Source organism: Erythrolamprus reginae, chromosome 13 (genome assembly GCF_031021105.1).
Source record: "Erythrolamprus reginae isolate rEryReg1 chromosome 13, rEryReg1.hap1, whole genome shotgun sequence".
In the NCBI taxonomy this organism is placed as follows: domain Eukaryota; kingdom Metazoa; phylum Chordata; class Lepidosauria; order Squamata; family Dipsadidae; genus Erythrolamprus; species Erythrolamprus reginae.
In genome coordinates, this window is record NC_091962.1 from 8,765,854 (window position 1) to 8,786,713 (window position 20,860).

Sequence of the window (20,860 nt, forward strand, 5' to 3'; positions counted from 1 at the left end):
TTGATTGATTGATTGATTTATTAATTGATTAATTGATTAATTAATTAATGTTGGGGGTTAGGGGATGACACTACGGAGTCCGATAATGAGTTCCACGCTTCAACAACCCGATGACTAAAGTCATATTTTTTACAGTCAGGTTTGGAGCGGTTAATATTAAGCTTGAATCTGTTTTGTGCTCTTGTGTTGTTGTGGTTGAAGCTGAAGTAGCCTTTGACAGGCAGGACGTTGCAGCATATGATCTTGGGGGCAATACTTAGATCATGTTTAAGGCGTCGTAGTCTAAACTTTCAAGACCCAGGATTGTCAGTCAGTCTAGTTTTGTAGGGAGTTCTGTTTCGAGTGGTATATGCAGTAAAGCTTACTTACACCAGGTTTCTCCTTATCAACACTACAGCTCTAACTCAATAATTAACTCGCACTCAAAACTGCTCCAGCCAGCCAACATTACCACCAACCAATCATTGTAAAGTTGCTTTGCATTTTATAATGCTCTGGCCCAATCAGGTTGCAGCTTACACCCTATGATTCAGCATCCATCAACATGCTGACATCCTTCTTTTTACCTTATATGGTAACGCCTAGTATTGAGTTAATCCTTGACACGAACTGTCGTAAGTCGAGGACTATCCGCGCTCGTGGGAATCCCCTGACTAGGTTGGTGCCTTGCACAAACATAGCCAGTAGGTGGAGTTCACACAACACACAGTCGGCCAGGTCAGCAGCTGAGGCCAAACAGCTCAGTTCAAATGGGACCTGACCGAGAAGGAGGCTCAGCAGGTGCCCCTTCTCACTGAGGACTAGCAGCATAGGCTTTCCAAGCAGAGGGAAGGCTTGCGGGGGTGCAAGGCCAGGAAACCGACCCCTGGAGACTCTCTGCAGCAACACAACCATTTATTGCACGTATCCGGCTCAGGGGCCATAGTTTGGACAGGGAGTCACTGCTCACAGTCGCTCATGCCCTCATCACCTCGAGGTTCGATTACTGCAACGCTCTCTACATGGGGCTACCTTTGAAAAGTGTTCGGAAACTTCAGATCGTGCAGAACGTGGCCGCGAGAGCCATCGTGGGGCTTCCTAGATTCGCCCACGTTTCTGCAACACTCCGTGACCTGCATTGGCTGCCGATCAGCTTCCGGTCACAATTCCAAGTGTTGGTTATGACCTTTAAAGCCCTGCATGGCATTGGACCGGAGTATCTCCGGAACTGCCTGCTACCGCATGAATCCCAGCGACCGATAAGGTCCCAATGTCATTTGGCGGACCCCAGGGGAAGAGCCTTCTTTGTGGCAGCCCCGGCCCTCTGGAATCAACTCCCCCCGGAGATTAGAACTGCCCCCACACTCCTTGTCTTTCGTAAATTACTCAAGACCCATCTATACCGTCAGGCATGGGGGAGTTGAGACACCTTTTCCCCCAGGCTTTTTTATGTTTATGTTTGGGTATGTATATGTTGTTTGCTTTTTAAAATTTGATAGGGTTTTTATGTGCTTTTTAATATTAGATTTGTTTTCGCTAGAATATTGTTTTTATTATTGTTGTGAGCCGCCCCGAGTCTTCGGAGAGGGGCGGCATACAAATCTAATAAATTGAATTGAATTGAAATGAATTGAGGACCTCCGATTTAGTGCAATATTTTAAAAAATGCAAATAATTTTTCTGCGGGCCACCAAAATTTTCTCATGGGCCACCAGTTTCTGACTGTTGATCTAGTCCAACTCCCGTTGTGAGCAAGAAGGGAAATTAACAGTAAATTAGTAAATTAACAGCCGCAGCGATCCACTTCCCGACGGTGGCCAAGAAAGGCTATGAAATGGGGCAAAAGTCACTTAACGGCCCCCACAAAACGTAGGCTTCGCTGCATAAATTTTGGGCTCCGTCGCAAGTCGAGGACTGCCTGTCGTGGTTACAGAGTCGTGGGCCGGAAGCTCTTCCGTCACCGGATTTGGTGGCTCATTTCACCAGGGCACGTTGATCTTTTTATTTTTGCACAGTGCAAGTCCATCCCGGTCTTGCGAAATTTTAATTTCATAATTAGCGGTTGGGTTGGGGGAAAAGGCGCCGGTCCTTTCTGCCTTTGTTAGCGAGGACAGATCATTCATCTGCCGTGAATAGGTGCTTGATTTCAGGATCAAAAAATGTATTTATTTATTCATTCATTCATTCATTCATTCATTCATTCATTCATTCATTCATTCATTCATTCGATTTGTATACCACCCCTCTCTGAAGATTCAGAACAGCTCACAACCACAATATACAATACAAATCCAATGATTAAAAACATTAAAGACCCTTGATTTAAAAAACAATCATACATCCCAAACAAACCATACATAAAACAGGACGGCCGAGGGGAATCAATTTCCCCATGCCTGGAGGCAGAGGCGGGTTTTTAAGAGTTTACAACAGGCAAGGAGAGAGTGGGGGCAGTCCTGATATACGGGGGGGAGTTGATTCCAGAGGACCGGGGCCGCCACAGAGAAGGCTCTTCCCCTGGGTCTCGCCAGACGGCATTGTTTAGTCGACGGGACCTGGAGAAGGCCGACTCTGTGGGACCTAATCGGTCGCTGGGATTCGTGCGTCAGAAGGCGGTCCCGGAGGTATTCTGGTCCGATGCCAGATATCTCTCTCTCCCCCCCCCCCATCAGTGGTGGGGGGAATAATGGCCCCTTTTATGACTTGTGGACTTGACCTCCCAGAATTTACTGAGCCCAGCGTGAGAGTTGAAGTCTACGTATAGAAACATAGAAACATGGAAGACTGACGGCAGAAAAAGACCTCATGGTCCATCTAGTCTGCCCTTATACTATTTCCTGTATCATCAAAGTGACTGTTGGCATCATCCTCCCGTTCTCCTCCCCACCCCTGTAGATCTAACTACTGCCTCTCCTTCCCTCCTCCCGCTAGCAAATCATGAAAGACCGCTGGATGAATGTGGGTCACGAAGACGACGAATTGAAGCCTTACGTGGAACCTCTGCCAGACTACAAGGACCCTCGGCGGACAGGTACGGCGTCAGGAAGGGGGCGGTGGGTTAAGCCGGGGGGGGGGGGGGGGCGTGTCAAACTCAAGGCCCGTGGGCCAGATTCAGCCCGCAGGGTGCTTTTAATCTGGCCCTGTCCTGAAAACAGAGCCGGGGTGGCGCAGCAGGTAGAGTGCTGTACTGCAGGCCACTGAAGCTGACTGCTAGATCTGTAGGTCAGCGGTTCAAATCTCATCCCCGGCTCAAGGTTGACTCAGCCTTCCATCCTTCCGAGGTGGGTCAAATGAGGACCCGGATTGTGGGGGCAATAGGCTGGCTCTGTTAAAAAAGTGCTATTGCTAACATGTTGTAAGCCGCCCTGAGTCTAAGGAGAAGGGCGGCATAAAAATTGAATGGATGAATGATAGATAGATAGATAGATAGATAGATAGATAGATAGATAGATAGATAGATAGATGCATAGATAGATAGATAGATAGATAAATGGATAGATGCATAGATAGATAGATAGATAGATAGATAGATAGTGAGATAGATAGATAGATAGATAGATAGATAGATAGATAGATAGAAGATAGATAGATAGATAGATAGATAGATAGATAGAAAATAGATAGATAGAAAATAGATAGATAGAAAATAGATATTGGTATCTCCACCAGCAAAAAAACCCCCCAGAGTTCGTGTGACCACCCCCAAGCTCCGTTTTTATTGGGGGAAGGCGATCATGGCCAAAAACGGGAGCCCTGATGATGTGACGTTGAACTAGCCACGCCTACCCTGGCCATGCCCCTCACCCCCCCTCCCCTCCCACCAAGGTCAAACACAGATCTGACGCAGCCCTCAATGAGGGGCCTGGGCAGTGATGGGCTCCTACGGGTCCGGTCAGGTACACAGGGCCGGTAGAAAAAAAATGATTTTTTTTTCTTTTTTCCCCTTCAGGGCTCTTGGCAGGGGTGGGCTACTGCCCTGACGGGGGGAGATGACGCAATGGGGTAGCAAAAATGGAGCTCCCCCCCCCCCAAAAACCCCCAATTTGCACTGAAATAAAATGCAGGGTGTCCTGCATAAGCCACGCCCACAGTGTGGTAGTAAAAATTGTGGTAGCCCTTCACTGGCCCCGGGTTAGGCCACCTTCGTTTGATGGCTAGATGGGATGCAGTTGGGGTTGGTGGTTTTTCCTACAAGTCTTGACCCTCCTCTTCCTCTCTCCGGCCTTCTTTTCCACCCTCCCAGAGCTCATGATTTCCATGGGATACACCCGGGAAGAAATCCAAGAGTCCTTAGTCAGCCAGAAGTATAATGAAGTGATGGCGACATACCTGCTGCTAGGTTACAAAAACTCAGAGGTGAGTGCGAGGGGGCCAACGAGTGAGGGGGGGGGGGGGTTGTCTTTGCCCACGTGCATCGAGGTTTTAAAAGGGGCGGTTTGCTGGCCCCGAAAGCAACCGGGAAGATCCGTCACGTTTACAACAGCGCTTCCGTTTACGTTGAGACTCCGGGAACAGTGCAAGGAAAGTAGAACAAAGATGGTTAGGGGACCGGAGGTTAAAACGTACGAAGGACGGTTGTCAGGAACTGGGTATGTCCAGTTTAAAGAAGGACTAGAAGTGACATGATAGCCGCCTTCCAATATTTGAGGGGCAGCCCCAAAGAAGAGGGGGTCGGCCTATTCGAGAACAAGTAGAATTTAGGAGAATTTTCCCAACTATGAGAGCAATTTACCAGTGGAACCGCCTGCCTCCAGAAGTTTATTTTATTTATTTATTTATTCATTTGTCCAATACACAAATACACAGGAAGAAAAATAGACATGTAGTAATATATATAAGGGTAAAAGTGAACTTAGAGGAGAGGATATATGAAAGAAAGAGAATATATATATGATAAGTGAGAGAAAGGAAAGACAATTGGACAGGGGACGAAAGGCACACCAGTGCACTTATAGAATATAATTTTTATTGGCCAAGTGTGATTGGACACACAAGGAATTTGTCTTGGTGCAGATGCTCTCAACGTACATAAAATAAAATATACTTTTGTCAAGAATCATGTGGTACAACACTTAATGATTGTCACAGGGGTCAAATAAGCAATGAAGAAGCAATATTAATAAAAATCTTAGGATATACGCAACAAGTTACAGTCATACAGTCAACATGGGAGGAAATGGGTGATAGGAATGATGAGAAAAACTAGTAGAATAGAAGTGCAGATTTAGTAGAAAGTCTGACAGTGTTGAGGGAATTATTTGTTTAGCAGAGTGATGGCGTTCGGGAAAAAACTGTTCTTGTGTCTAGTTGTCTTGGTGTGCAGTGCTCTGTAGCGACGTTTTGAGGGTAGGAGTTGGAACAATTTGTGTCCAGGATGCGATGGGTCAGTAAATATTTTACCCGCCCTCTTTTTGACTCGTGCAGTATACAGGTCCTCAATGGAAGGCAGGTTGGCAGCAATTGTTTTTTCTGCAATTCTTATTCTCCTCTGAAGTCTGTGTCGGTCTTGTTGGGTTGCAGAACCGAACCAGACAGTTATAGAGGTGCAGATGACAGACTCAATGATTCCTCTGTAGAACTGGATCAGCAGCTCCTTGGGCAGTTTGAGCTTCCTGAGCTGGCGCAGAAAGAACATTCTTGGTTGTGCTTTTTTGATGATGTTTTTGATGTTAGGTGACCATTTTAGGTCTTGAGATATGATAGAACCTAGAAATTTGAAGGTCTCTACTGTTGATACTGTGTTGTCTAGTATTGTGAGAGGTGGAAGGGTGGAAGGGTTTCTCCTAAAGTCACCATTTCTACGGTTTTGAGTGTGTTCAGTTCTAGATTGTTCTGGTCACACCACAAGGATAGTTGTTATGTACGCCCTTGTTTGTTTGTTTGTTTGTTTGTTCATGTATTTATTTATTTACTTATTTATTCAACTTCTGGGCCGCCCAATCCCAAAGGACTCAGGGCGGCATAGAACAAAATATAAAAATACAGTTAACAATAAAAAGAAGTCCAATATATATTAAAACAATAACTAGATACAAACTAATCAAAAGTTAGAAGAAAGAAAACAGAAAGAAAGAAAGAAAGAAAGAAAGAAAAAGGGAAAAAAAAATGAGAGACTTTGAATTTCTTTTGCAGCAAATGTAGTTTGCAAAAGAGGCCACGGTTACAGGAAAAAGCCCCCCCCCCCCCATGGTTTCATTCATCCAAATTTTCTCTTCCATGCTCCAGCTAGTCCCAGTGTAATCTTCTTTCTCCTCCATGAGAAGGGGGGGCAAAAAAACCCAATTTTTGCTTGGGGGGGGGAGTTCTGCCTCTGAGGGCTTGCGAGACGGATGGGGAGGAGAGGTCCGGGGCCTTTTCTGACGATTCCCCTGGTTGTGTGTCTTCCAGCTCGACAACGACACCAGCACCCTCAAACCTCGCCAGCAGCCTGAGCTCGCCAACAGCACCGTCCCCTCCCCTTCGCACAAGGTACAGCGCAGCGTCTCCGCCAACCCCAAGCAGCGTCGTTTGAGTGACCAGGGTGAGTCTCTTCCTACGACGGGCCAAGCAAAAGGCGGTGTGGGCCCTTTCCTGCCCAGGAGGGATTTATTTTTATTTATTTTATTTTATTGGATTTCCTGCGGACTTGGGTCGGTTTACATGTTGCAGTCAATGCAATGCAAAATCTGAGAAACCCAACATAAAACCTAAAAACCCCCAATATAAAACCTAAGGAACTCCAACCATATTTAAACCTCTTGAATAAAACCATAACATATGCCGAAATGTGCAAATTGACCTTGGAAATACAGGATAGGAATGACAGAGATTTCTACCAAGCCTGGGACAAGTGGCTAAGACCAAAAAAAAATAAATATTTACCAACATTACAAAATATAACATTTCAACAAATGAATGTTCTTTTTTTTTTTTAAAGTAATTTTTATTAAATTGTTTTAAAAGGTATAGTCAAAAAAGTATATACATTGATACACAGTGTTCCCTCGATTTTCGCGGGTTCAAAGTCTATACCACGGTTTTTCAAAAATATTAATTAAAAAATACTTTGCGGGTTTTTTCCCTATGCCACGGTTTTTCCCACCCAATGACGTCATATGTCATCGCCAAACTTTCGTCCACCTTTAATAAATATTTTTTTTAATAAACTTTAATAAATAAACATGGTGAGTAATAATCTAAATGGTTGCTAAGGGAATGGGAAATTGCAATTTAGGGGTTTAAAGTGTTAAGGGAAGGCTTGGGATACTGTTCATGGCCAAAAATAGTGTATTTACTTCCGCATCTCTACTTCGCGGAAATTTGACTTTCGCGGGCGGTCTCGGAACGCATATTTGCAATACACACAAAGAAGAAACAAATCAATGTTCATTGAAAGATAAAATACAAGCAAATACAAAAATTGTGACAAATGACTTATAAAACCTACATATAACAGTTAAAGACCAGAATCAACGACCCTCAAAACAAAACAAAAATAAACTCTTTAAGATGGAAAATAATATCCCAAATACACCATTGAAACAGACATCGTAACCAACTCCGGTACTAGCCAAATGGCTAGACACTCTCTCTCACTCCAATTCTCCCCCCTCTTCCCAGCTTTAAGAAAGGGACTAGAATTCATTGTCACCTAGTGGTTGCCCCTCCCCCAAAGTCACCCAGCTGTTTCATGGCTAACACAATACTAGAACTCACTGTCTCTTGGTGATTGGTCGCTAGACACTTAGCTGTTCCATGCTTGAAGTGGGACTAGAACTCACTGTCTCCTGGTGATTGGCCCAAAGTCACCCAGCCAGGTTTCAGGGCTTAACGCAAAACTAGAATTCGCCGTCTCCTGGTGATTGCTCTCAAGTCACTTAGCTTTTTTTGCCTAAGGTGGGACTAGAACTCACCGTCTCCTGGTGATTGCACCCCCCCCCCCAAGTCACACAGTTGTTTCATACCTAAGAAAAGGACTAGAACTCACCATCACCCAGCACCCAGCAGGGTCTTGGACATGAAAGACTTTGGACCAATCACCAGGAGATGGTGAGTTCTAGTTGCGCCTTAGGCAGGAAAAGTGGCAGGGTAATTTAGGGCCAATCACCAGGAGGCAGTGAGTTCTAGTCCCGCCTTAGGCAGGAAAAGTGGCAGGGTAATTTAGGGCCAATCACCAGGAGGCAGTGAGTTCTAGTCTCGCCTTAGGCAGGAAAAGTGACAGGGTAATTTAGGGCCAATCACCAGGAGACGGTGAGTTCTAGTCTCGCCTTAGGCAGGAAAAGTGGCAGGGTAATTTAGGGCCAATTGCCAGGAGATGGTGAGTTCTAGTCTCGCCTTAGGCAGGAAAAGTGGCAGGATAATTTAGGGCCAATCACCAGGAGACGGTGAGTTCTAGTCTCGCCTTAGGCAGGAAAAGTGGCAGGGTAATTTAGGGCCAATTGCCAGGAGGCAGTGAGTTCTAGTCCCGCCTTAGGCAGGAAAAGTGGCAGGGTAATTTAGGGCCAATCGCCAGGAGGCAGTGAGTTCTAGTCTCGCCTTAGGCAGGAAAAGTGGCAGGGTAATTTAGGGCCAATCGCCAGGAGGCAGTGAGTTCTAGTCCCGCCTTAGGCAGGAGATCTGGCTGGGTGACTTTGGGCCAACCCGTCTCACAGGGTTCTTGTGGTGCAGAAAATAGGAGGGTGTGTGCGTGTTAGTAGTTGGTCCCCACCTTGGGATCCCTAAAATGGATTTGCATTTGTGTGTATAAATCAATGAAAAAGAAGGACAAAAATCTAATAGCAACAACAACAATAATAGTCTGCGGAGAGGGGCGGCATACAAATCCAAATAATAATAATAATAATAATAATAATAATAATAATAATAATAATAATTTTCCTTTGCACCTTTTGAGTTCTTGGTGTAAATCGTCTGGAATCTTTTCAACTTTTCAACGTTCATCTTTGAGAGGGTCTCGGGGAGTGGAGAGGGGGGGTCTCCTTTCACCCCCCAAGGGACAATCCTTGTTCCTCCCTCCTGCACCTCCCTGGCACTCACTCCGCTATTTTCCTCTTCCCGCAGTACCCAACATCCCGACATCCACGTCTTACTCCAAGAAAACGCAGGCAGCCAACGCTGAGAACAAGAGGCCCGAAGAGGAGAGGGAAGCCGGGCGCACCAAGGCCGGGAGCACCGTCAAAGTGCCCGCCAGCCCCCTGCCCAGCCTGGAGAGGAAAAAAAGCACCCCTATGCCCTCCACGGTCAGTGCCTTAAGGACCCCAGTGGGCTTTCGGGGGGGGCGGGGAGCGGCTTCAAGGCTGTAATTGTCTGCCCAGCGTGGCCGCTCGGGAATTTCCTATCCAGGTAGTCCTCGATTCCATAATGGAACCCTGAATTTCACTATCCCCTTAAGATAGTGATGGCGAACCTTTTGCCTATTTGCCGATGACTCTAAAGTGTGTAATAGGGTTGATATTCCTGGAGGCGTCTGTAATATGGTAAATGATTTAGCTTTACTAGATAAATGGTCAAAGCAATGGAAACTGCAGTTTAATGTTTCCAAATGTAAAATAATGCACTTGGGGAAAAGGAATCCTCAATCGGAGTATTGTATTGGCAGTTCTGTGTTAGCAAAAACTTCAGAAGAGAAGGATTTAGGGGTCGTGATTTCTGACAGTCTCCAAATGGGTGAACAGTGCAGTCAGGCGGTAGGGAAAGCAAGTAGGATGCTTGGCTGCATAGCTAGAGGTATAACAAGCAGGAAGAGGGAGATTGTGATCCCCTTATATAGAGCTCTGGTGAGACCACATTTGGAATCCTGTGTTCAGTTCTGGAGACCTCACCTACAAAAAGATATTGACAAAATTGAACGGGTCCAAAGACGGGCTACAAGAATGGTGGAAGGTCTTAAGCATAAAATTTATCAGGAAAGACTTCATGAACTCCATCTGTATAGTCTGGAGGACAGAAGGAAAAGGGGGGACACGATCGAAACATTTAAATGTGTTAAAGGGTTAAATAAGGTCCAGGAGGGAAGTGTTTTTAATAGGAAAGTGAACACAAGAACAAGGGGGCACAATCTGAAGTTAGTTGGGGGAAAGATCAAAAGCAACATGAGAAAATATTATTTTACTGAAAGAGTAGTAGATCTTTGGAACAAACTTCCAGCAGTTGTGGTAGATAAATCCACAGTAACTGAATTTAAACATGCCTGGGATAATTCTAAGTGTGGAAACAAAGTCGCCAACAGCCGTCGTAACTTTGAACGGCCACTCAGTGAAGTGTTGTAAATTGAGGACTGCCCGCGGAGCTTTTTTTTTCCCCCCCTGATGTGAAACGTGCCCACCCTGGGACAGTGCCCGCGCCCCTCACTTGCCATCTTTCTTCCTTTGCAGAACAGCGTCCTCTCCACCAGCACAAACCGGAGCCGCAATTCCCCCATGTTGGACCGCGCCAGCTTGGGCCAAAACTCGATACAGAACGGCAAAGACAGGTGAGGAAGAGGAGGACGAGGAAGGAAGTCCTGGCCAGACCACACCCCCAGAGGTTTCCCACCCCACCCAGAAACAAAAAAGTGTTTTCTATAAAGCAAAGTTCTCCACCCTTAGCGTCTTTTGTAGACTTGGATAATTTACTTGTTTGTTTTGTATTCTTAATTTTTTTAATTTATTTATACCTTTTCCCCCCCTTTAACATATGCAAGTGCTTAGTCAAGGGCGTATTTTCTGAGTCCACTTACTTTTACAAAAATAGTAATAATATTTATAATAATAATAATGCTTGTTTATATATACACTGCTCAAAAAAAGAAAGGGAACACTCAAATATCACATCCTAGATCTGAATGAATGAAATATTCTCATGGAACACTTTGTTCCGTACAAAGTTGAATGTGCACAACAGCCGGTGAAATTGATTGTCAATCAGTGTTGCTTCCTCAGTGGACAGTTTTGATTTCACAGACGTTCGATTTACTTGGAGTTGATTGTGCTGACTACAAAATGAAATTGATTGTCAATCAGTGGTGCTTCCTAAGTGGACAGTTTGATTTCACAGAAGTTTGATTTACTTGTGTTATTTAAGTGTTCCCTTTATTTTTTGAGCAGTATACCGTATTTTTTGGAGTATAAGACGCACCGAAGTTTAAGACGCACCGAAGTTTTTGGGGAGGAAAATAGGGAAAAGAATCTGCTTACCAGATATTCATCTAGCTAGCGTCCTTAGTCTGGTCAGCTTTAGCACATTATTTTATCCCCTGGTTAAAGGCTTAAAAAAAATTATTCTGAGAGAGCTTGCAAGCCAGTAATAGCTGGGAACATTGTTAGCACCTGGTTAGGGCTGGAAAGAAACTTACTCAGAGCAAGTTAGTGAAAAAGAATTAGGGCTTGGAAAACATTCTTGGCAAAGAGACACAATGAAAGTGCCGGCAAGGTATGAGCTGGGAAGATCGTTAGCAGCTAGTTAGGGCTGGGGGGGGGACGACCACATTCAGAATATAAGACGCACTCTAATTATCAGCTTCTTTTAAGGAGGAAAAAGTTGCGCCTTATACACAGAAAAATACGGTATATAAAAAATAGCCTTTCGTCATTTTCTTTTGCAGTTTTTACAGAATAGAGGATTTTTTAAAAATTCTTATTTAAAGTGGTGTAGTTTTCCCTTCTCTTCTCCTCCCCCAAAATGCTGTAACCACTTTACAAAAACTATAGTTGGATCTAAATGGACCCTGTTTAAAAGTCCCACCTTGGCCTAAACCCAGCCTTGCAAGGCGCCTGCTCCGGGTACGAATTATCCTTGTGGAAAAGATACCACTTGGAGATGCAGACGGGTTGCTAAAAAGACCCACGCCTTCCCCTCCCATCCCCCCCTCCCTGCGCTTATGTTCTGGCCCAGCTGCGGACCACGAAGACCGCAGCACACACCCAAAGTCTGTGCAAACCTTAGTGTACTAATTAAGGACTAATGAGCTTTCTTAGTAGACGTCAAACACAAACACGACGTAAAGCCGTCTTTTCTGAACACCGGCTGTTAATTTAATTTCATTAACAGCCAGCACGAGCCCACGAAATAATAACTTAATTCCGAGTAAGCAGTAGTAGATAACAGCAATCTTACACGGTGGTTGGCAAAATGCCCAGAAGCAATTTGCAGGAAAAATAAGAGAGAGAACAGGAACCGATCAGAGTCAAGACACGAAGAAATAGGAACAAAGTTGTTTCCTGCAAATTGGCTCCTTCAGCATCATCTCTTAGATAGGCTAGGGGAGCGGCCAATTAGCCCTGAGCCTTACTCCCGAGGAGACCTCCTCCTGAGGAGCCCTTCCTGCCTTTTGGCAGCTCTGCCTGCCTGTGCATTGAGAATACGCTCCTCCTCTTCTTCCTCGTCACTGACAGGAAGTTCAGGAGGCCCCGGCTGATTCTCCACCTCCGGCACCCCGTCCTCTCCAGCCTCCTCAATGCATCACCACGTCAGCCTCTGTGCTGCCGGAATCGAGTACCAGGGGCCCTGTTATGGGCCACAACAGCTTAGCTTCAGAGCAACCATTGAGGCCAGCCCTGGACCGATAAAGGGAGAGGGGGGTGAGGACACCTCCCATCTCCGTGAGGGAGGGGCTTACTTTACTTCCCTTGCAGGCTGCCCCTCCCGCCCCGAATTCCTGGCCAAAAGTCCTTTCCTACAGGGATATATTTTTTTCCTTAGCTAGCAAAGGAGCAACCCTGGTTCCTTCATTCCTGTGACCTTCCCACATACATATTTTCATGCCTTTTTTTTTTTGGACCCCAACCTCCCCTGGTTCCTCCAAAGCTTCAAACAGGCATGTACCCACCCCTCATCTTCCTGCCCCCCCCCCACTCTGTAGAGCCTCCATTCGCCTCCTGTTGCATCTGGGATGGATGGGTGCTTGATCATATACATATATACCGGGTTGTGTATTGTATATTTGCTTTCCCCAGAAATGCCTGTGGGCCTCCTGGCGGCTCTGTCTGTGACCTGGCGGGGTTGGTTGAGGGGACCTTCAGCCCCCCCCTTTAGCTGACAAAGGAATGGCTGGGACGAGAAGGTGGGAAGGGAAGGAAGATAGAGGAAACAGAAGGAAGGAAAGGAAGAGGGAAGGAAAGGAAAGGAAGGAAGGTAGAAGCAACAAAAGGAAGGAAAGGAAGATGGAAGAAAGAAAAGAAGGAAGGTAGATGCAAGAAAAGGAAGGAAAGGAAAGGAAGATGGAAGAAAGAAAAGAAGAAAGGGAGGGAAGGAAGGTAGAAGGAACAAAAGGAAGGAAAGGAAAATGGAAGAAAGAAAAGAAGGAATGAAGGAAGGTAGAAGGAACAAAAGGAAGGAAAGGAAGATGGAAGAAAGAAAAGAAGGAAAGGGAAGGAAGGAAAGTAGAAGGAACAAAAGGAAGGAAAGGAAAGGAAGATGGAAGAAAAAAAAGAAGGAAAGGGAAGGAAGGAAGATAGAGAAATGTGCAGAAACCAGGAATGGGTAAGAGAAAGAAAAGATAAAAGAAGAGGAGAGGAAGGTAAAAGAAGGGAAGGGAGGAAAGGAAAAGGGTAGTCACATGATTACCAGCTGCTGATGGGCAACATCACCAGATAATTTGGGGGGTAGTTGGTGGGGCTCCCGCTGCAGATTTCATCCGCCAGCCTGCTTCACTCCCTATTTCCCCTTGTCCTTTTCTCCCCCCCCCTTTTCTCTCCTTGGTTTGGACTCCCGCCTTTCTCCCTGGCTTGATTTTATTTTCTCTCCCCCTCCCTCCCAGCCTAACCACTCCGGGCTCCAGGGCCTCCACCGCCTCCGCCTCTGCCGCCGTGAGCTCCGCGCGCCCGCGACAGCACCAGAAATCCATGTCCGCCTCGGTGCACCCCTCCAAGCCCACGCTGCCCCCCACCGACAATCACTGCGAGGCCCAGCGACCTAGGCAAGTGGGCAGCCTGGGGGTCTTTCCTTCCTTCCTTCCAGCCTTCTTCCCTCCCTCCAGGCGTCTTGGGCTTCCCCCCCCCCGCCCTCCTCGGCTTCATTGTTCTGCCTCCGGTCCTGGCCCCAGAGCCGTGGCTACCTAGAGGGGGGCAGAACAACGGAGAGGTTTGGGGGTTCTGTCCTGAAACCTGGGAGGGGGGCCCCCAGGCAGAGCCACGCTTCTGGGGTACCACACCGCATCAGGCAGAGTCACAAGAGACCCAGAATGTTGCTCATCCTGTTGGGTGGGTTCCTCCTTTTTTTTTTTTGAGGGGGGTCTCCCCTCCTTCAACACAGCTGCAGTGGAAGGCAGCCCCCTCCTCCTGTGGGGCAGCCACGGAGTTTCCTTTCTGTACCTGCCCCACTGAAGGACTGGGTCCACCTTCTACTTCTACCCAGACGCTCATTCCTTCAAAAACCAGCCCTGGATTCTCACGTCCAGCCAGGAATCTTGGTTTGTGAACGTCCCTCGTGAATGACGGGCTCTTCTAAAGAGCATCGAAGATCATTTGGACTCAAGGCTGGAAGGGGGGAAACACGGTTTCACGGGGGTCCTTCCTCAAGTGCCCTCAGAGCCCAGGGTTCCGATCAGCTTACGATCCTGGCTTCTTTGGGACCATGTCGCTGATTCCAACTGGGTTTGCTTCCCCTCTCCACGCCCGGGACGAAGGGAATCAGTTTTATAGGTAGTCCTCCATTTGGGAATATGAGTGGGACCAGAACGTCTTCCATCACTAAGCAGTGGGGTTGTTAAGTGAAACAGCACCTGCCCGCTCCTGATTTCCTTTCGGCCTCAGTCGTTAAGTGAATCCAGCTTCTCCCCCCCCAACCGTCACTGTGGAACAGAGGTGGACTCCATCCTCCTGTGCCATAGTGCCGAAAAATCCCAATTTATTTATTTTTTAAAAGCCGAAAACAAGACAGTTACATATATGCAGTGCAGAAACTCAACGGAGAAAAAAGATTTTTTTAAAAAAGATGGCAGACCGGCATTGCCCGAACCGGTTCCGTCTCATCACCGTGACATCACCAGTGGTTTGCTACCAGTTCGAGCGAACCGGGATGAACCCATCTCTGTTGTATACAGTGGTACCTCTACTTATGAACTTAATTCGTTCCGTGAGGTTCTTAAGTCGAAAAATTTGTAAGAAGAAACAGTTTTTCCCATAGGAATCAATGTAAAAGCAAACGATGCGTGTGATTGGGGAAACCACAGGGAGGGTGGAGGCCCTGTTTCCTCCCGGGAGATTCCTAGAGAGGCCCCACAGAGGCTTTTCCCTGCCTTTTCCGGTTAAAGTTTCAGAGACTCCGGTTTGTAAGTGGAAAATGGTTCTTGAGAAGAGGCAAAAAAATCTTGAACACCCGGTTCTTATCTAGAAACATTCGTAAGAAGAGGCGTTCTTAGGTAGAGGTACCACTGTAGAAGCCTCCTCCATGTTCACACTCCTAAATATGGCCTCCAAGCCAAACCCAACAAATCTGCTTTCTGTCCAACCCCCACCCTGCCCCTCAGGAATCCCAAACCAGCATTCATGGCTAGAACGTGGCTTCTCTCTCCCTTCGCTGACCCCCACCTCCCGAGGGCAGAAGGGGGTGGAGGGTCTCCTGGTCCGGCCTCCCCTCTAATTGACCTCTTCCTCCTTCCTTCTTCTCCTTCCCCTACAGCACGGCCCCCCAGCGGGCTCCGGTGGCCTCCCCTTCTGCCCACAACATCAGCAGCGCCCTTCCCGAGCGCACCAACTTCCCGCGAGGCATACAGAGCCGCAGCACTTTCCACGCCGGGCAGCTCCGGCCGGTCCGGGACCAACAGAACCTCTCCTACGGCCTAACGCCCGCCTCGCCTTCCGGCAACAGCCAAGGCCGGAGAGGAGCTTCAGGCAGCCTCTTTAGCAAGTTCACCTCCAAGTTCGTACGCAGGTGAGCCGGGGATGGGGAGGGGAGGCGCCGAAGTGGGGAATCCCCATTGCATCCTGGGGCGGGGGGGAGGGCGTGACTGCATGGAGGGGGGGCAGGCGGGCAGGATAGGGGTGAGATAAGACCCTCCCCCTCATTTCCGCTCCCCTATCGGAAACGTCACGGCTGTTCTCGGTGGTTCTAAGGGGGCGCATGGTGTGTTAGTCCCTCCCTCTCCCCACTCCCTCCCACATAATATCACAGCACCCACAACCCCTTGTGCGCCATCTGTCACAGTGGTTAGAGTGCGGTACTGCAGGGCTATTTCTGCCCGATTGCCTGCAGTTTGGCCGTTCCAAAATCCCACCAGCCTCAAGGTTGGCTCAGCCTCCCGTCCTTCTGAGGTGGGTCAAATGAGGGCCCAGATTGTTGGGGGCGAGAGGATAACTCTGTAAACCGCTTAGAGGGGGCTGTAAAAACACTAGGAAGCGGTATATAAGTCTCCGGAGAGGGGTGGCATACAAATCTAATTAATAATAATAATAATAATAATAATAATAATGATAATAATAATAATAATGATAATAATAATAATAATGATAATAATAATAATGATAAATATAAGTCCAGGTGATGTTGCTATTGTAGTATTTCAGAACCAAATGCCTTCGCTTCTTCTGGGAATTGCAATTCGGAATCTCCTCTCAGCCTCTCCCCCCCCCCCCCCGGCAATTCTGATCTCAGCCATGCAACAGAATTGTCCAACCCCTCCCTCCACCCCCACCTCACCCCTTAAATTTTTTGGGCTGGGGGGTACCCCAGCTGTAGCTGCCCACCTGTCATTTTAGCCAAGGTAGCCTCGGGTTTCTCAAACCTTGGGGTGTTTTTAAAGATGGGGGTGGAACTTCAACTCCCAGAATTCCCTTGCTTCCCCCCCCCCACACACACACACACCGTTGTTCCGGTTCTAATCTGTGCTCTGCCCGGCTGGGGGATTTCCACCCTGTTTTTAAAAACGTCCCAGGGTTGAGAAAAACACTGAGAATGACCTGGCAGAAGGCCGCAAAATCAATCGAAACAGAGAGTCTGCAAGGCCCCAAACTATGTGTGTTTGTGTGTGTCCCAGACTCTGTTTTGTAAACCTCCCTTCTTCTACTTCTCAAGAGCCCAAGAGGAGGGGAGGGAGTTTGGGGAGGGGGCGGGAAACCTCCCTCTATGCAGTCCAGCGCCTCCTGTCTCCAGCCCCCTCCCTTTCCTTTTGCTGTGTGTTGTAATTTCCTCCCCTGCCTTCCTCCCAACCAACCACCCCATCCTTCTGTGGGTCCTTCTCTGGGCAGCCTCCAGCCAGAGGGGGCTATGGGGTGGGAGAGGGGAGGGGGTGACCCCAGCAGACCCTGGAGGGGAAGTGTTTGTGCCAGCCTCTATTTCCTCAAAAACACCTAACACTCCCCCCCCCCAAAGAAAAAAATCTGGGGAGGGTAGATGGGGGCACTCGGCTTATTCCGGGACCCATGGCTTGTTCATTTCACCCTTTCACGCTTGCTCATCCACCCACCACTGTGTTTTTTTCCTCCCCCCTCCCTTTTTTTTTACCCCCTCCCCTTCTAGAAATCTGTCTTTCAGGTTTGCCAGAAGGTAGGCGTTCGTCACTCTGGAATTTGTTCTTTTTTTCTTCCTCCTCCTCTTCGCTTTCTTCCTCTCGTGCAACACTCTCCTCCTCTCTGCCAGCTTTTCTCTCTCTCTCTTTCTCTATGTCCCCCCCCCTCCAAACTCGTGGTGGCCAAGGGTGGCTGTATGTGAATGCAGAGGGCACCCTTAAAGGGACAGTCAGGGCAGCTCTGCAGGAAGGGAAGCCCCCTGGCATGTGGGGAGGAGCTGTTTCCACTCCGTCCCATCTGGGCTGCCAACAAATTGGGGGTTTAGCGTACGAGAAGGCTGTCTCTTTAAAGGTGATTCTCCATCTTTGTGGTTTTTGTCTTGGCTGGGCCTCTGCTCGTTCTAACCAGAATCTCCCCACACTCTCCCTCCTTCCCTACTCCTTCCCCCACACTAATCCTTCTCCCTGCATGGTGGCGGTTCGGAGGAGCTGGGCTGTCCCTCTGCTCCGCGGCTGGATGCTGCCGGCTCAGCTTCCGGGTGGTGGCAAACAGGCAGCTTCTCCGCCCTCTTCAGGGGCTGAAAATGGAGACCCTGGGGGGGGATTGCACCCCCAAGGGGAAGATTTGTGGTGCAGGTGGCAGTGGTTTATTTTCAAGGGGGGGATGGGGAACTCAGATCACAATGGTAAATTTATGAGAGCCGCTTTGGCCTAGCGCAGAAGTCAGCAACCCGCAGCTCTGGAGCCGCATGTGGCTCTTTCCTCCCTCTGCTGCGGATTCCTGTCGCTCAAAATATGCGTCATAACTGCCAGTGTGCGACACCCAGCAGTGCACAATTTATTAAGCTTTTTGACGCCCAGTAGGCCAACTATGGATAAATCCAAGGAAAGAAAAGTTTTAGACGACAACAGAATCCTTTAATTCAATTATACGTGCTAGTTTTACGACCTTGGTTGTCACCGTTGTTAAATCATTTGCACGGTTATGAAGTCACCCTGGCTTCCCCATTGACTTTGCTTGTCAAAAGGTCGCAAAAGTGGATCACATCACATCACTCACACACACACACACACACACACACACACACACACACACAGAACGGGGATATTGCAGCCGTCATAAATATAAATCGGCTGTCAAAGCGTCTGAATTTTGATGCTGCAACGTTTGTAAGTTTGAAAAAGTAACTTTTTTTCAGGGCAGTTGTAACTTCGAACGGTCACTAAACGAACTGTTTGTAAGTCGAGAGAATTGCCTGTGTAGCTAAGTCTCATGCTGTAGTTCCCATATTGTCCCCCTCTGAAATGAGAAGGAAATTGTGCTGTCACTTTTCAGCCGTCACTTCTGCAAAGTCGCGTGCGAGCTGCGAAATGCCAGACTCAAGTAAATGGAATCAAACCAGCTTCATCCACCTGAATTAACTCCGGCTTAAACGGAAAATAAGCAGAATTGGGTGTTTTTTTTCAAGCATCCAGCCTTTGCTTCAGCAATATCTGCTTTCTGATAGCCCTTTGCACTCCCCCCGCCCAAGAAAAGAAAGGAAAAGAAACAAGAGGAGAAAGGAAAGAGGAAGGAATAAAAGAGGGAGGAGTGGAGATTGAGAGAGAAAGAAAAGAAAAAGAAAGAAGGAAAGGAAGGAAAGAAAGAAAGAAAGAAGGAGAGGTGGAAAGAAATAAAAGAAAAAAAGGAGAGAGGAGTGGAAAGGAAGGAAGGAAAGAGAAAGAAAGAAAGAAAGAAGGAGGAATGGAGAGAAAAAAGAAAGGGAGAGAGGAGTGGAAAGAGAAAGAAAGAAAAAGAAAGAAAGAGGGAGGGAGGGAGGAAAGGAGGAGCGGAGAGAGAAAAAAGAAAAAGAAAGGAAAGAAGAAAGAAAGAAAAAGAAAGAAAGAGAAAGAAAGAAATTACCCTTTAAAATCAACCTTCAGCATCTCAACCTGGTACAGCAACAGTGTTGACCTACAAAATTGACCCAGAACATCTCGGGAGTGGGGGGAACAGAGCTGGGGCAAAATAGAGGGTGCATAGGTTCGAATGGATTCCCCCCCCCCAAAAAAGAGGGGAGGTCTTGCAAGATATCCCCCCACCCCTCCTCAACTGCAACTCTCTGCTGAGGGAAACTAGCTTCTTCAGTTCTTCTGGGATGGAGAAGCGAAACATTTTGCAAGAGGAAGGAAGGAAGGACAGAAGGAAGGAAGGAAGGAAGGAAGGAAGGAAGGAAAGAAGGAAGGATGGAAGGAAGGAAGGAAAAAAGGAAGGACGGAAGGAAGGACGGACGGAAGGACAGAAGGAAGGAAGGGTGAGTGAAATCAGAAGGAAGGAAAGAGTAACGAGTTGAAGGAAGAGAAAGGAAGCAAAATGGAAAGAAGAGATAGAAAAAGGAAGAGAAGAAAGGAAAAGAGAGACAGGAAGGCCTCTGAGTCATGCTGGGTTTGGGGGAGCGTTCCCCAAAACTGGCACGGCTAGAACTAAAGTGATGAAAGATGAAATTTCGTTTGACACAGTAGCTTCCCACTTCTGCCCTGCTCAAGAGAGACAATTCAACTACTGCCTTCGGAGGCTGTGCAGGTCTTTTCCATTCCAAGGAGAAGCTGAGGGTTCTCTTGGCTCTTTTGAAGACCCCCCGGTGGGGTTCACGGCAGCCCTAGCGTCCAGACCAGGAGTCCCCCTCATTCAATGTTTCCCCCACTCCAAGTAGCCCCATCTCCTCCTCTCCTTCCTTTCTCCCTGGCTTGTCTGTGGCTTCTGCTCTTCAGGGAATGGATTAGAGAAACGGTGCTTGCACCCAGACAAACAAACCCAAAGCTGACCTTGTAGCTTTCTCCCCGCCGGGAAAAAAAAAAGGCTGCCTTGGCTGATCCCAGCATGCCAAACAACAACAACCGAGAGGGGCTGTGTCTGCTCTGCCTGGGGGGCCCACCACACCTTAGCCCCCCCCCCCCTCCCAACCCCCCCTTCGAATGCCTTGATGCCCTCCCCCCCTCCCCATGGCTTGGGCGAAAAGAAAAACCCGGGGCAGGAAGTGCTAACTGGAGGGTGCTGATGGCTTCTCTCCTGCTCTGTTTTTTGAGGAACCTGCATGAACCCGAAAACAAAGACCGCGTGGAGACCCTCAGGTGAGACGCAGCCAGGGCTGGGAGGGGCTTCCCACCTTGGGTCCACTCGGTCTGTTTCTCCCGATGGGGCCAGGCTGCCTCCCTTCTTTACACCTCTTCCGTTGCCCTGACCTCTTTCTCTTTTTTTTCTCCTTCCTCCACTTCCTCCTCCTCCTCCTCCTGTCTAGCACTGATAATATTACCTAGCCTGGTAATTCAATGTCGGCGAGAAAAAGAACCGTGCTCAGAGAACCCCACGCAGCCCTCTTCCTCCCACACTCTGGCACTGATGGTGTTGCTTTGTTTGGTAATAAAGTCTCTGCAAGGAAATAATGGCACTTGGGCAAAAGGAATCCTCAGTCTGACTATTGTATTGGCCGTTCTGTGTTA

General features: G+C 47.8%; 1 protein-coding gene across 22 annotated transcripts in view; it reads left to right on the forward strand.

The window, feature by feature from the left end:
• The window catches only part of MARK2 (microtubule affinity regulating kinase 2), a 148,235-nt gene that overhangs the window by 123,978 nt on the left and 3,397 nt on the right, over positions 1-20,860 (forward strand). For 5 of the 22 annotated variants that reach the window (XM_070766109.1, XM_070766120.1, XM_070766115.1 and 2 more), the window contains exons 10-18: positions 2,911-3,010; positions 4,223-4,335; positions 6,367-6,499; positions 9,019-9,197; positions 10,332-10,429; positions 13,694-13,852; positions 15,556-15,807; positions 17,392-17,418; positions 20,447-20,491. In XM_070766109.1, coding sequence (XP_070622210.1) covers positions 2,911-3,010; positions 4,223-4,335; positions 6,367-6,499; positions 9,019-9,197; positions 10,332-10,429; positions 13,694-13,852; positions 15,556-15,807; positions 17,392-17,418; positions 20,447-20,491 — 1,106 coding nt within the window. Of the gene's footprint in view, positions 1-2,910; positions 3,011-4,222; positions 4,336-6,366; positions 6,500-9,018; positions 9,198-10,331; positions 10,430-13,693; positions 13,853-15,555; positions 15,808-17,391; positions 17,419-20,446; positions 20,492-20,658; positions 20,820-20,860 lie in introns of those variants that run through there. The other 17 variants (XM_070766116.1, XM_070766125.1, XM_070766119.1 and 14 more) reach the window with 8 other exon arrangements.